This window comes from Rhinopithecus bieti, unplaced genomic scaffold, assembly GCF_001698545.2.
Source record: "Rhinopithecus bieti isolate Rb0 unplaced genomic scaffold, ASM169854v2 scaffold_13618, whole genome shotgun sequence".
NCBI lineage: Eukaryota > Metazoa > Chordata > Mammalia > Primates > Cercopithecidae > Rhinopithecus > Rhinopithecus bieti.
In genome coordinates this window covers 28,739-41,657 of record NW_016807486.1, presented here as the reverse complement: position 1 = coordinate 41,657, position 12,919 = coordinate 28,739, and the positions used below count along the sequence as shown (strand labels likewise).

The following is a 12,919-nucleotide window of genomic DNA, read 5'->3' as shown; positions in this document are numbered from 1 at the left end:
AAAAAAAAAAAAAAAAAAAAAAAATGTAAACACACGTTCCCTTTAACCATGGGAACCCACGGGGCATTCAGCCTGTGGCGCGACCAGACGGCCTGACTTGAGCTCACGTAGAAATCCAGCATTTTTGAACCAACAGACAGCACTTGGGATCCCGAATGTCTGGAGTTGGGCACGGCACTCTGGAGCTGGGGCAATTGGGAGCCAGGCTAGTTCTGGGTCGGTAGGTCACCTCAGAGGTGGGGAGAAGGTTCTCTGAGACCGACATGGGGGCTAACGCAGGCACCACCGGACGTGGGGCATTTCAGACAGAGGGCGAGCACATTCCCTAGTTACCAGGATTCACTCAAGTCACAGTCACGTCACAGGCTGGCAATGGGCTAACCCCACCTCAACAATCACATGCAGCTTGCCTCATAGAATGTTCTAGAAAGAGAAAGGAGGCTGGTACAGGCACCACTGGTCTCAGAACCCTGAGCATTCCCTCCCCCCGCCCGCTCCCGCCACAGCCCAGGCTGTTGTGGGGGAGGGGTTACCATTTAAAGGAAAAAAAACTGCGCCACAGCACCTCCCCCCTTGCTTTACGGTTGCGGCTGCACGTGCCACGTGCAGCATCACCCCGTGACACATGCGGCACCACACAGCTAGTGCCGGAACCTTTTGCGCACGGAAAGAAGACCCTGCACCTGCGCGGAGGGAGCCCTTTTGACAGTGCTGTCATAAGAGAGGTTGAGAATGGGACTATTTTCAATAACTTTGCGTATGCAAGTCACAAACATTCCAGATCTCTTGACTTGCTTGCGGAGGGAGCGGCACGCGGAGGGAGTGGCACGCAGCACGCGGAGGGAGCAGCACGCAGCACGCGGAGGGAGCCACGCCGACCTCACATAAACGCGCTGGGCAGCATTCGGCGCCATTTGTTCTTCAGACGCTGAAGGGATTGGACTCGGTCTTCGGACACCTAAGGGATTGGAATAATGGCGGATGCTGAGGCGAGTGCTGAGTTGCCGGAGGAGGCCAGACCCGACGGGGGCACCTTGCAGGTGCTGAGAGATATGGCCAGCCGATTGCGAATCCATTCCATCAGGGCTACGTGCTCCACGAGCTCCGGGTAAGTTCCCCTCATTGAATTCTGGGTCATGCAGGGGCCACGGGCCGGTGGCCATGAGGCCGTGTGGTGAAGGGAGAGCCCTTAGAGGCGCAATGGGCTGTGTCGTAGATATCCTGTCTTGGGCTGTTGGGGCCAGCCGAGCACCCTAGATGGCGGCGAGGCACTCTTCCCGCCAGCCCAAGGGTCAGTCGGTCGGTCGGTTGGTCGGTCGGCCACAGGCTCTGGAACCCGCCCCTCATTTACCCCCGGCCGAAGTTCTGGAGGTCCCCAAGATCCCCAGTTGGAAGACTGGACCGAGGTGGCGGGGGGATGTTGTTGAGATCAAATCGGGCTAGTTGTGGTTTTCATTTTAGCAGGGAGCACAGCTTCCCGGGTAAGCAGTTGTAGTGGATCCCTGAGGGTGAATGAGCAACCCTAACCCATTATGTGAGGAGAAAAAGCAATTAAAATTCCAGCCTGGCCAACGTGGTGAAACCCTGTCTCTTACCGAAAGTAAAAATAAATGAGTTGGGTATGGGGTGCACGCCTGCACTTCCAGCTATTTGGGAGGCTGGGGTGGGAGGGTTGCTTTTGTTGGGTTTACTGGTATATGCGGTTGATGGTTTTGCATCAGTTTGAGGGATATTTGTCTCTAGTTGTATTGTAGTATTTGGTTTTGGTATCAAAGTGTAATGCTGGCTTCATAGGATGTTTCAAAGTGTCCCATCTTAAATTTTTTGGAGTGGCCGGGTGTAGTGGCTCCCACCTGTAATCCCAAGCACTTTGGGAGGCCGAGACAGGCGGATCGCGTGAGCCTAGAAACTAGTTCGAAATCAGCCTGGGCAAGATGGCGAGCCTCTGTACAAAATGTTACAAAAATTAGCTGGGCGTGGTGGCACGTGCCTGTAGTCCCAGCTGCGCGGGAGGCTGAGAGGGTCAGGTTGCAGTGAACTGAGATTGCGCAACCGCACTCCAGCCTGGGCGAGAGCGAGACCCTGTCTCAAGGAAAAAAGGTTCAACCTACATGAGTACGGTGGCTCAGGCCTGCAGTCTCAGTACGTGGGGCCTGAGGCAGGAGGATCGCTTGAGCCCAGGAGTTCGAATTCAGCTTGGGAAACTGAGACCCTGTCTCAAAAAAAAAAAAAAAAATTAAAAGAAACTGGCAATTGAGTACGAATTGGAACAAAATGAGCTGTTGGATTTGGTAGTATGCGGTTGATGGTTTTGCTTCAGTATAAGGGATATTGGTCTATGGTTCTTTTTGTTTGTTTTGTTTTTTTGTTTTGAGATGGAGTATCACTCTGTCCCCCAGGCTGGAGTTCAGTAGTGCAGTCTCTGCTCACTGCAAGCTCCACCTGCCGGGTTCACACTATTCTCCTGCCTCAGCCTCCCGAGTAGCTGGGACTACAGGCACCCACCAACACGCCCGGCTAATTTTTTCTATTTTTTAGTACAGACGGGGTTTCACCGTGTTAGCCAGGATGGTCTCGATCTCCTGACCTCGTGATCCGCCCACCTCGCCTCCCAAAGTGCTGGGATTGCAGGCGTGAGCCACCGCGCCCGGCCTGATCTATGGTTTTATTGTAGTGTTTGCTTTCGGTATCAAAGTGTAATGCTGGCTTCATGGGATGAGTTTCAAAGTGTTCCATCTTAAATTTTTTGAAAGGTTGGGCGTGGTGGCTCCCACCTGTAATCCTAGCACTTTGGGAGGCCAAGGCAGGAGGACTGTGTGAGCCTAGAAAGTTCGAGATCAGCCTGGGCAAGATGGCAAGCCTCTGTGCAGAATGTTACAAAAATTAGCTGGGCGTAGTGGCACGTGCCTGTAGTCCCAGCTACGCGGGGGACAGAGTTTGCAGTGAACTGAGATTGCGCCACTATATAACAGCCTGGGCAACAGAGGAAGCGAGACATTGTAGAGAAAAAAAAAATTTTTTTGAGGAGTTTGAAGAGGATTGTTGTTAATTTTTCTTTAAATGTTTGGTAGTAATTGCCATTGAGGCTTTTATTTATTGAGTTTTTTTTTATTACTGCTTTAGTCTCCTTACTAGTTAGTTGTAGGTCTATTCAGATTTTCTTGTGCTGATTAAGTCTTGTGAGGCTTTCTGTTTCTAGGAATTTATCTATTGTAGGTTAACCCATTTGTTGGCATGCAATTATTCATAGTACACTGTCACCTTTTTTATTTCCATAGAAGCGGTATTAGTGACCCCACTTTAACTTGATGTACTTTTTTTTTTTTTTTTTTTTTTTTTTGAGGCAGAGTCTTGCTCTTTCACCCAGGCTGGAGTGCAGTGGTGCAATCATAGTTCACTGCAGCCTCGAACTCTCCTGGGCTCAAGCGACTCTCCTGCCTCTCAGCCTCTTGAGTGGCTGGAACTACAGGTGCACACCACCATGCCCTGCCCATCTATTAATAGCTAGTTTTGTTGACCTTTTATAAAGAACCAGCTTTGGCTGGGGGAGGTGGCTCATGCCTGTAATCTCAGCACTTTAGGAGGCCAAGGCAGCTGGATCGCTTGAGCTCAAGAATTCAGGACAAGCCTGGCCAACATGGGGAAACCCCGGCTCTGCCAAAAATACAACAATTAGCTAGACATGGTGAGCACCTATAGTTCCAGCTACTTGGAAGGCTGAGGTGGAAAGATTGCTTGAGGCTGCAGTGAGCCATGTTTGTGCCCTACACTCCAGCCAGGGTGACAAAGTGAGACCCTGTCTCAAAAAGAAAAAAAAATTTGGTTTCATTGATTTTTTTCTATTGTTTTATTAGTATGTTTTATTTATGCTTTGATCTTTTTAATTTCTTTCTCCTGCTAGCTTTGAGTTTAGTTCTTAAGTTGTAAAGTTAGGTTGTTGATTTGAAGGGTTATTTATTTATTATTACTTTTTGAGACAGAGTCTTGCTGTGTCACCCAGGCTAGAGATGGAGTTTCTCCATGTTGGCCAGGCTGGTCTCGAACCCCTGGCCTCAAGTGATCTGCCTGCTTCGGCTCCCAAAGTGTTGGGATTACAGGTGTGAGCTACCACACCTGGCCAGATATGAGGGGTTTTAAAAAATGTGTTTACAGCTATAAATGTCCCACTTGGCACTGCTTTTACTGCATCCCATAGGTTTTGGTATTTTGTGCTTCTGTTTTCATTTGTCCCTAAAGGATTTTTGTTTTTGTTTTTTTTTGAAACAGTTTTGCTTTTGTTGCCCAGGCTGGAGTGCAATGGCGCGATCTAGGCTCACCGCAACCTCTGCCTCCCAGGTTCAAGCAGTTCTCCTGCCTCAGCCTCCTGAGTAGCTGGGATTACACGCATGCGCCTCCACGCCCAGCTAATTTTGTATTTTTAGTAGAGACGGGGTTTCTCCATGTTGGTCAGGCTGGTCTCGAACTCCCGACCTCAGGTGATCCATCCACCTCGGCCTCCCAAAGTGCTGGGATTATAGGCATGAGCCACCGCACCCAGCCTCTCATTTTCTTTTTTAAATTTTAATACTTTTAGGGGTATACGTGGTTTTTGATTATGTGAATAACTTCTGTATTGGTGAATTCTGAGATTTTAATGTACCCATCACCCAAGCAGTGTACACTGTTCCCAATATGTAGTCTTTTATCCCTCACTTCCTTCCTACCCTCCCCCTTTACTCTCCTCCCCAAAGTCCATTATATCACTCCAAAGCTTAGCTCCACTTACAAGTGAAAACATACAGTATTTGGTTTTCTATTCCTGAGTTATTTCACTTAAAATAATGGCCTCCAGCTCCACCCAAGTTGCTACAGAATACATTGTTTTTTATGGCTGAGTAGTATCCATGTTGTATATACGCCACATTCTTTATCCACTCATTGGTTGATGGGCACTTAGGTTGGTTCCTTATCTTTGCAGTTGTGAATTGTGCTGCCTATAAACGTGTGTGCATGTACCTTTTTCATATAATGACTTTTTTTCCTTTGGGTAGATAGCCAGTAGTGGAATTTCTGGATTGGATGGGTAGATAGATGGTAGATCTACTATTTTTTGTTTTTTTGTTTGTTTGTTTTTTGTTTTGTTTTGTTTTGTTTCATCTTGGGATGGAGTCTTGCTCTGTCGCCCAGCCTGGAGTGCAAGTGGCACAATCTTGGCTCACTGCAACCTCTGCTGCCCGGGTTCAGGGGATTCTCCTGCCTTAGACTCCCGAGTAGCTGCAACTACAGGCACATGCCACCACTCCCAGCTTATTTTTGTATTTTTAGTAGAGATGGGGTTTCACTATGTTGGCCAGGCTGGTCTCGATCTCTTGACCTTGTGATCCGCCCACCTCAGCTTCCCAAAGTGCTGGGATTACAGGCGTGAGCCACCGCGCCCAGCCCGATGGTGTATTTTGATGGGAATTGCATTGAATCTGTAGATAGCTTTGGGCAGTATTGCCATTTTCACAATACTGATTCTTCCTATCCATGAGCGTGAGATATGTTTCTGTTTGTGTCATCTGTGATGTCTTTCAGCAGTGTTTTGTAGTTTTTCTTGTAGGTACCTTTCACCTCCTTGGTTAAGTATATTCCTAGGGTGGGTTTTGTTGTTGTTGTTTACAGCTGTTGTGAAAGGGATTGAGTTCTTGATTTGATTCTCAAGCTTGATTGTTGTTGGTCTAGTGCTACTGATTTGTGTACATTTATTTTGTGACCTGAGACTACTGAATTTGTTTATCAGATTTAAGAGTCTTTTGGATGAGTCTTTAGGATTTTGTTTGTTTGTTTTTGACGGAGCTTCTGTCACCCAGACTGGAGTGCAGTGGCACGATCTCAGCTCGCTGCAACCTCCACCTCCCAGGTTCAAGCGATTCTCCTGCCTTACCCGAGTAGCTGCGACTACAGGTGTGTGCCACCGCACCCAGCTAATTTTTGTATTTTTAATAGAGACAGAGTTTCACCAGACCATGGCCAGCTTGTTCTTGAACTCCTAACCTCAGGTGATCCGCCCATCTCGGCCTCTCAAAGTGCTGGAATTACAGACATGAGCCACTGCACCTGGCCTAGGGTTTTCTAACTGTCTGATGGTGTCATCAGTGTCACAGCACTAGTTTGACTTCCTCTTCTCCAATGTGGATACCCTTTATTTATTTCACCATTGCTCTTTGGTTGTGTAAGAGTGTGTTGCTTAATTTTCACAAATTTGTGAATTTTCCAGTTTTCTATCTATTATTGATTTCTAACCTCATCCCATTGCGGTTAGAGAAAATATTTAGTACAATATGTCTTTAAATATTGTTGGCCGGGTGCGGTGGCTCATGCCTGTAATCCCAGCACTTCGGGAGGCTAAGGTGGGGTCGATCACCTGAGGTCAGGAGTTTGAGACCAGCCTAGCCAACATGGTGAAACCCTGTTTCTACTAAAAATGCAAAAATTAGCCGGGCGTGGTGGTGCACGTCTGTAATTCCAGATACTTGGGAGGCTGAGGCAGGAGAATCACTTGAACGCAGAAGGCGGAGGTTGCAGTGAGCCAAGATAGCACCACCGTACTCCAGCCTGGGCAACAGAGTGAGACTGTGTCTCAAAAAATAAGTAAATAAATCTTGCTCCAGAGCCTGAGCTAGATAGTAAAAGGACAGTGTGGATGCAGTTAAAAACCGTATATTGTCTGAATTTTTTGTACATGTTCATTTTGTTCCCTTCATCTTCAAAATTAGTAACAGATGGCTACATTTTCTCGAGGGATCTGTGTGGCTTTTAAATCCAAATCATTCACTTAAGAGGATGTTTGTAAAGCAAGAGGTTTTAGTCCCATTTTCTTTTCTTTTTTTTTTTTTTTTTTTCCGAGATGGAATTTCGCTCTCGTTGCCCAGGCTGGAGTGCAATGGCGTGATCTCGGTTCACCGCAACCTCCACCTCCCGGGTTCAAGTGATTCTCCTGCCTCAGCCTCCCAAGTAGCTGGTATTACAGGCATGTGCCACCACACTTTTTTTTTTTTTTTTTTTTTTTTTTTTAGTAGAGATGGGGTTTCTCCATGTTGGTCAGGCTGGTCTCGAACTCCCGACCTCAGGTGATCCACCCGCCTCGACCTCCCAAGGTGCTGGGATTACAGGCGTGAGCTACTGTGCCCAGCCTAAGTCCCCATTTTCTTAATGGGGACTTTCTTAGTGAGATTTGAAATGAGAGATTATTAATATGAGCTGGGCCTAACATCGTTTTTTACTTACAGTTGGGCAGAGCTCCAGGGAGTTGGTTTTCTCCCCTGCTGTTTTGTCCCCTCCCCCTTTTTAATTAATTAGGACCTGGCTGGACTCACATGCAGGCCGCTTTCTAAGAGCAGCAGTTACTTTGCCAGCACTCAGAAAGGTCCTCAGTTACTCTACCATGACAAATTTCTTAGTATGTCACCATTCACTTCCTAAAAGAAATTCATTGTAGAAGGTAGAATGGGATCTTCATGGTATTTCTGGTTAGCAATGCTCCTGAAAGTTCCTCGGCATGTGGAAAGGCCACAAATGAATTTAAGCGTGTGAAAGAATACTCATGTCAGAGGCATGAAGGAAACTTGCCCTGAGTCCACAGTGCTCTGCTGTTAGGAGCTGGCCTCGCTGTGCGCAGCGGGAGGGGTGGTGAGGTTACTGGGCTTTAAAGCACCCTTCCAACCCGTGAGCCCTGCATTCGTCACCCTTGGTTGGATTCTTCCTGGGCTGGGAGAAATGACTGCTTCTATGAGGAGACCATGTGCCAAGGTCATGTGTTAGGAAGTCAGTTGCTGTGAGAAATGACCAGTGTCATGTCTGTCTTTCAGCCACCCTACATCCTGTAGCAGTTCTGCCGAGATCATGTCTGTGCTGTTCTTCTACATCATGAGGTACAAGCAGTCAGATCCAGAGAATCCGGACAACGACCGATTTGTCCTCGCAAAGGTATGCCAGTGGGGAGCCCAGGGCTGCTGTGGTGCTTGCTGGTTAAGCCCAGTTTGAACAGCCACCATGTGGGAACAAGACCTGAAATGGGCCTCGTTTATCATTTTGGTTCTTTTTTTGCGTCTTAAAGCTTTAGTGTTCTAGTGAGGGCCACTTGGAGCCCTGTGATGGCATGGTAGGAAGGGTGGCTTGGGAGAGCTGGCTGTCCTACCTTTCCTTTGGTCATACCCTACCGCGCCCCACTTAGCATGAAAGCTTCCTCCGTGGCAGGGTTATGCTGCTCCCATCCTCTGTGCTGCCTGAGCAGAGGCAGGCAGCCTCAGTGAATCCCACTCACTGAGCCTGGGGGAAATTGAGCGTAACTGGGAGGGACATCCCACCCCTGTCAGTCAGCTTCCTCTTCTTCTATGTTTCTGCAGATCTGACCTGAAACTGATGGGGCACTTCTCATTAGATTGGGCGCAATACCAGCCACCTCATGATGTTGGGGGATAGGAAAGAAAAAACCTTAAGGTCAATCTGTGTGGCTGGTTTGATGCCATCTCAAAGTACACTGTGTCCCGAAACAAATTAAAACCTGGCTAAGGGCCGGGCGCAGTGGTTCACGCCTGTAATCCCAGCACTTTGGAAGACTGAGGTGAGCGGATCACTGGAGGCCAGGAGTTCGAGACCAGCGTGGTCAACATAGCAAAACTCCGTCTCTACTTAAAAATAAATAAATAAATAAATAAATTAGCTGGGCGTGGTAGCACATGCCTCTAATCTCAGCTTTTTGGCAGGCTGAGGCACAAGAATTGTTTGAACCTGGGAGGCAGAGGTTACAGTGAGCTGAGATCGTGCCACTGCACTCCAGCCTGGGCGATAGAGCGAGACTCCATCTCAAAAGAAAAAAAAAACTCTGGCTGGGTAGAGTACTGTGTCTAAATAGAAATGTCAGATTAGCACAGTGGAAAGTAAAGACAAAAACTGGGCGTAGTTGAGGTGCCTAAAGTTCATAATTGTGACCCTTGTCTTGGTGTCTGAACCATAATGTCAAAACGGTTTGGCAAAAAATAAATAGAATTTACATGTGTACACGCATGTGGGGAGAGAGAGAGGAAGTAAATGCCTTCCATTGCTTTTAGTTGGTTATTGGAGGTAAGCAGTATACAAGAAGGAATCCATTGTGCTAGTCTTTAAACATTGTCTGTAAACTTGAACTTTTTTTACTTTTTTTTTCTTTATTTTTGGGGGGAGATAGAGTCTCGCTTTTGCCCAGGCTTGAGTGCAGTGGCTCAGTCTCTGCAAAATGCACCCCTGACCACCTGGCCTCAAGCAGTCTTCCCACTTCAGCCTCTTGAGTAGATGGGATTACAGGCATGCGCCTCCACGACCGGCTAATTTTTGTATTTTTTGTAGAGACAGGGTCTCACTGTGTTGCCCAGGCTGGCCTCAAACTCCTGGGCCCGAGCGCCCACCTCTGCTTCCCAAAGTGCTGGGATTACAGGCAACAAGCCACCACTTCCAGCCCCCTTTACAATGAAAATTGAAAAAAAAAAATTAATGTATAAATGCAATATGGGTGTTTAGATTTCTGGTTTAAAATAAGGAAAGGCTGGGTACAGTGGCTCACACCAGTGCTTTGGGAGGCTCTGGCAGGAGGATCTCTTGAGATTGGCCTAGGCAACGTAGCAAGACCCCCATCTCTACAAAAAATACGAAAATTAGCTGGGCATGGTAATGCACGCCTGCAGCTACTCAGGAGGCTAAGGTGGGAGGATCACTTGAGCCTGGGAGACAGAGAGCAAGACCCTGTCTCAAAAAAAAAAAAAAAAAAAAAAAGGTCTAGTCATGTAACAGCTATCAGAGCCATTGGCCTTAGGGGATGAAGAGGCTTTCTATTGGGCAGCAGCACACCAGGCACTGTTCAGCTGCCAGAATTTGTGTGTTCATCAGATTTAGCTGGTAGATTAAATGGAAACAAAAGAGAAAACACGTGAAGCATTAGTCCATTGTGGTTTGCCTGGGGACGGGACAAACAGCCATCCTCCAGGCAGAGCAGATCTGTATTCCAGCCTTTCACCTCCCTGAATTGTCTACCCCCACAGCATAAGGGTTCTTAAGAAAGACACCCACGTGGGAGCACTTCTGCCGTAACAGGCATCATACTGATGCCTCACCATTTTCTCAATCTATCCTCACTTTACTCTTAACCTCCTGTCACCTAAGGGGTCTCTGGTCTCCATTGCACCGATACAGTCTTTGAGATGGGCCCGCTGGCCTCACACTTCACAGCTAGAGGGAAGCAGAGTTGGTCTGTACTGCTGAGCCCCGGCTCGGTCCATTATTTTGTAGGACTTCCAAGGGCATGCAAGGCGACTGGGAGCCAGAGCTTGTTACGTGAGTGTGGTGGATGCCATAGGAAGGGAGACGTGACTGGAGACATAGTCAAAAGAGACTTGAGTTGAGTGGAACAGTTGTGCTGGGCTGGTAATGCAGAACCAAAAGGGAGTCTCTGATGGGCACAAAGCATGCAGAGAATGCCGGAGAAGGTCAAGAGTACCCAGGGAGTAGCAGAGGGTAGGAGGCAAGAAGCAGGAGATCTGAGAATCATAAATACCATCCATCCATCTACAGTAGTGATGACCCTGCTCTTCTCTGCTGGAAAGGCACTGACGTTTGAGCAGAGGAGGGTGACAGGCAGGAAACAAACTTGTAAGTCAATAGATGGAGTGTCAGGTGGGGCCAAGCATCTGGGATCAAGTAAAAGTGGAGGAGGTAGGAGGCACTGGTTGAAAAAGAATGGTCCAGAAAGACCTCAGTGCTGACGCTTGTGTAGGGATTTGGAAGAGGCAGGAGAGTGAGCTGTGCCCACATCCAGGCACAAGCACTCCACTAGTGGGTGCCATGAGTGCTAAGGCCCTGAGGCAGGTGTATGCCCACTGTGTTCAAGGAACAGCAAGGAGGCCAGGGTGCTGGAGCAGTGGGAGGGAGAAATGGAGGTGATGGGGACTGGGGTGGGCAGACAGGTGCAAAAAGTTGAGCTCTACTTGGTCAGAGGTCGGAAGACCTTGGAAAGTTAACAGAGATGTGATCGGTCAACTTCAGTTTTAACAGCCTCCCCCTGGTGGCTAGATTGAGAATGGCTGTGCGGGAGGCTGGGAGGCCACTGCGGTGACAGAGACAAGGGATGTTGAAGACCAGGTCGAAACGGTGGCTGCAGAAGCTGTTGGGTAAATTCAGTATGCTTGCAAGTTGGGCCTCTCCAGTCAGTGGAGCAGCTCTTTGGCCTGACCTTGTGGCCCACAGAGGGCCACATTTTCTGCTTGGGATAGTGATGGCCCTGTGCCTGCAAACAGAACGTTGGGGATGGGGTAAATGCTAGTAGAAAGGGATTCATTTGTAGCATGGGCACTTCTAGATGACCACTTGTAAGATCTCAGTTGACCTGAGTTTTATAAACCAGGGAACCAGAATAGTCTGCTTTCTGTTTAAGAATCCATATCCTCCATAGGATTGAACATCTGATTTGTACATGACCGCGAAAGGCCATGGGAAAATGGCAAAAATCATACTTTACGTTTTCTGCTTTGCACTTAGGCTCCAGCCACCTTTGCCATACTGTATGGATTAGCTATTGACTCCCTGGGGCAGGGACAGTGGATGTCTTCGCCACCTTAGTCACCTGAGTTTCCAGCCCAGGCTGAGCCCTGGGCTTGACCCACTGTCCACTTGTAACGTTGATCGGAAGCTTGGGGTACATATGGGTGTGGGGAAGAGGAATTCACCCAGCGGGGCGGGAGGGGCCGTTTGGATGGAACACTGCTGCACAGCTGACAGGAGCAGCCTGCACTCAGTGCGTGAGTCCACCTGATAACATGTCCTGCAGCTGCATCAGGGTTCCCTGGGTGCCTTCTCTTACAGAGACTGTCGTTTGTGGATGTGGCAACAGGATGGCTTGGACAAGGACTGGGAGTTGCATGTGGAATGGCATATACTGGCAAGTACTTCGATCGGGCCAGGTAAGGCTCTTACCCAGAAGCCATTTAACTGCCCTGCGTCCCCCTTCCTAGAGTCTCAGGGGACAGCCACCTATCTCCGTGAGGTGGAGAGCCCTAAAGGGCTAGTCCCCATCACATCCCGTGGTGACCCCTCTGAAAGGCTTCCCTGTGCCTTCTCCCCTCCTCGGGCGGCTGCCCCGCTTCCTATCCCATAGGTCTGTTGAAAGGTTTCAGCTGCTGTTGCCTTTCTGTTCTATAGCTTTTTTAAAAACTTCCAGCACTTTAGTGGGGTCTGGGATGTGTGGTTTGTTTTTGAGACTGAGTCTCACTCTGTGGCCAGGCTGGAGTGCAATGGCACGATCTCAGCTCACTGCAATCTCTGCCTCTCAGTTTCAAGTGATTCTCCTGCCTTAGCCTCCTGAGTAGCTGGGATTACAGGCATGCACCACCATGCCCAGGTAATTTTTGTATTTTTAGTAGAGATGGGGTTTCGCCATGTTGGCCAGGCTGGTCTCAAACTCCAGACCTCAAGTGATCCGCCTACCTTGGCCTCCCAAAGTGCTGGGATTACAGGTGTGAGCCACTGTGCCTGGCCGGGTGTGTTTTCTTGATGGGAACACTCACATCGTTGGTTGTGGAGGAATTTACTTCACAGCAGAACACGTTTCCAAGTGGGGTGTTTTGATTGTGATTATCATAAATAAGTTGTAAGAACAGAACTAGAAAGTGGTGGCTGGGGTTGGTGACTCATGCCTGTAATCCCAGCACTTTGGGAGGCCGAGGTGGGCGGATCACTTGAGGTCAGGAGTTCGAGACCAGCCTGGTCAACATGGCAAAACCCCCTCTCTACTAAAAAATTCAAAAACTAGCTGGGCGTGGTGGCGTGGGCCTGTAGGCAGGAGAGTCACTTGAACCCGGGAGGTGGAGGTTGCAGTGAGCCAAGATCATGCCATTGCACTCCAGCCTGGGTGACAGACACTCCTGTCTCAAAA

General features: G+C 48.6%; 2 protein-coding genes across 2 annotated transcripts in view; one reads left to right on the top strand and one right to left on the bottom strand.

Moving 5' to 3' along the window:
- TEX28 (testis expressed 28) overlaps positions 1–314 on the bottom strand; it is a 25,547-nt gene extending 25,233 nt beyond the window's left edge. The window contains 1 exon segment of the mRNA XM_017882324.1: positions 230–314. The gene's annotated coding sequence lies outside the window, so the exon portion shown is untranslated.
- Positions 315–779: 465 nt separating this feature from the next.
- Positions 780–12,919, top strand: part of TKTL1 (transketolase like 1) — a 35,236-nt gene continuing 23,096 nt past the window's right edge. Inside the window, exons 1-3 of the mRNA XM_017882323.1 lie at positions 780–1,108; positions 7,830–7,947; positions 11,851–11,948. Of these exons, the coding sequence (XP_017737812.1) occupies positions 975–1,108; positions 7,830–7,947; positions 11,851–11,948 (350 nt within the window). The 5' untranslated portion in view covers positions 780–974. The remainder of the gene's footprint in view (positions 1,109–7,829; positions 7,948–11,850; positions 11,949–12,919) is intronic.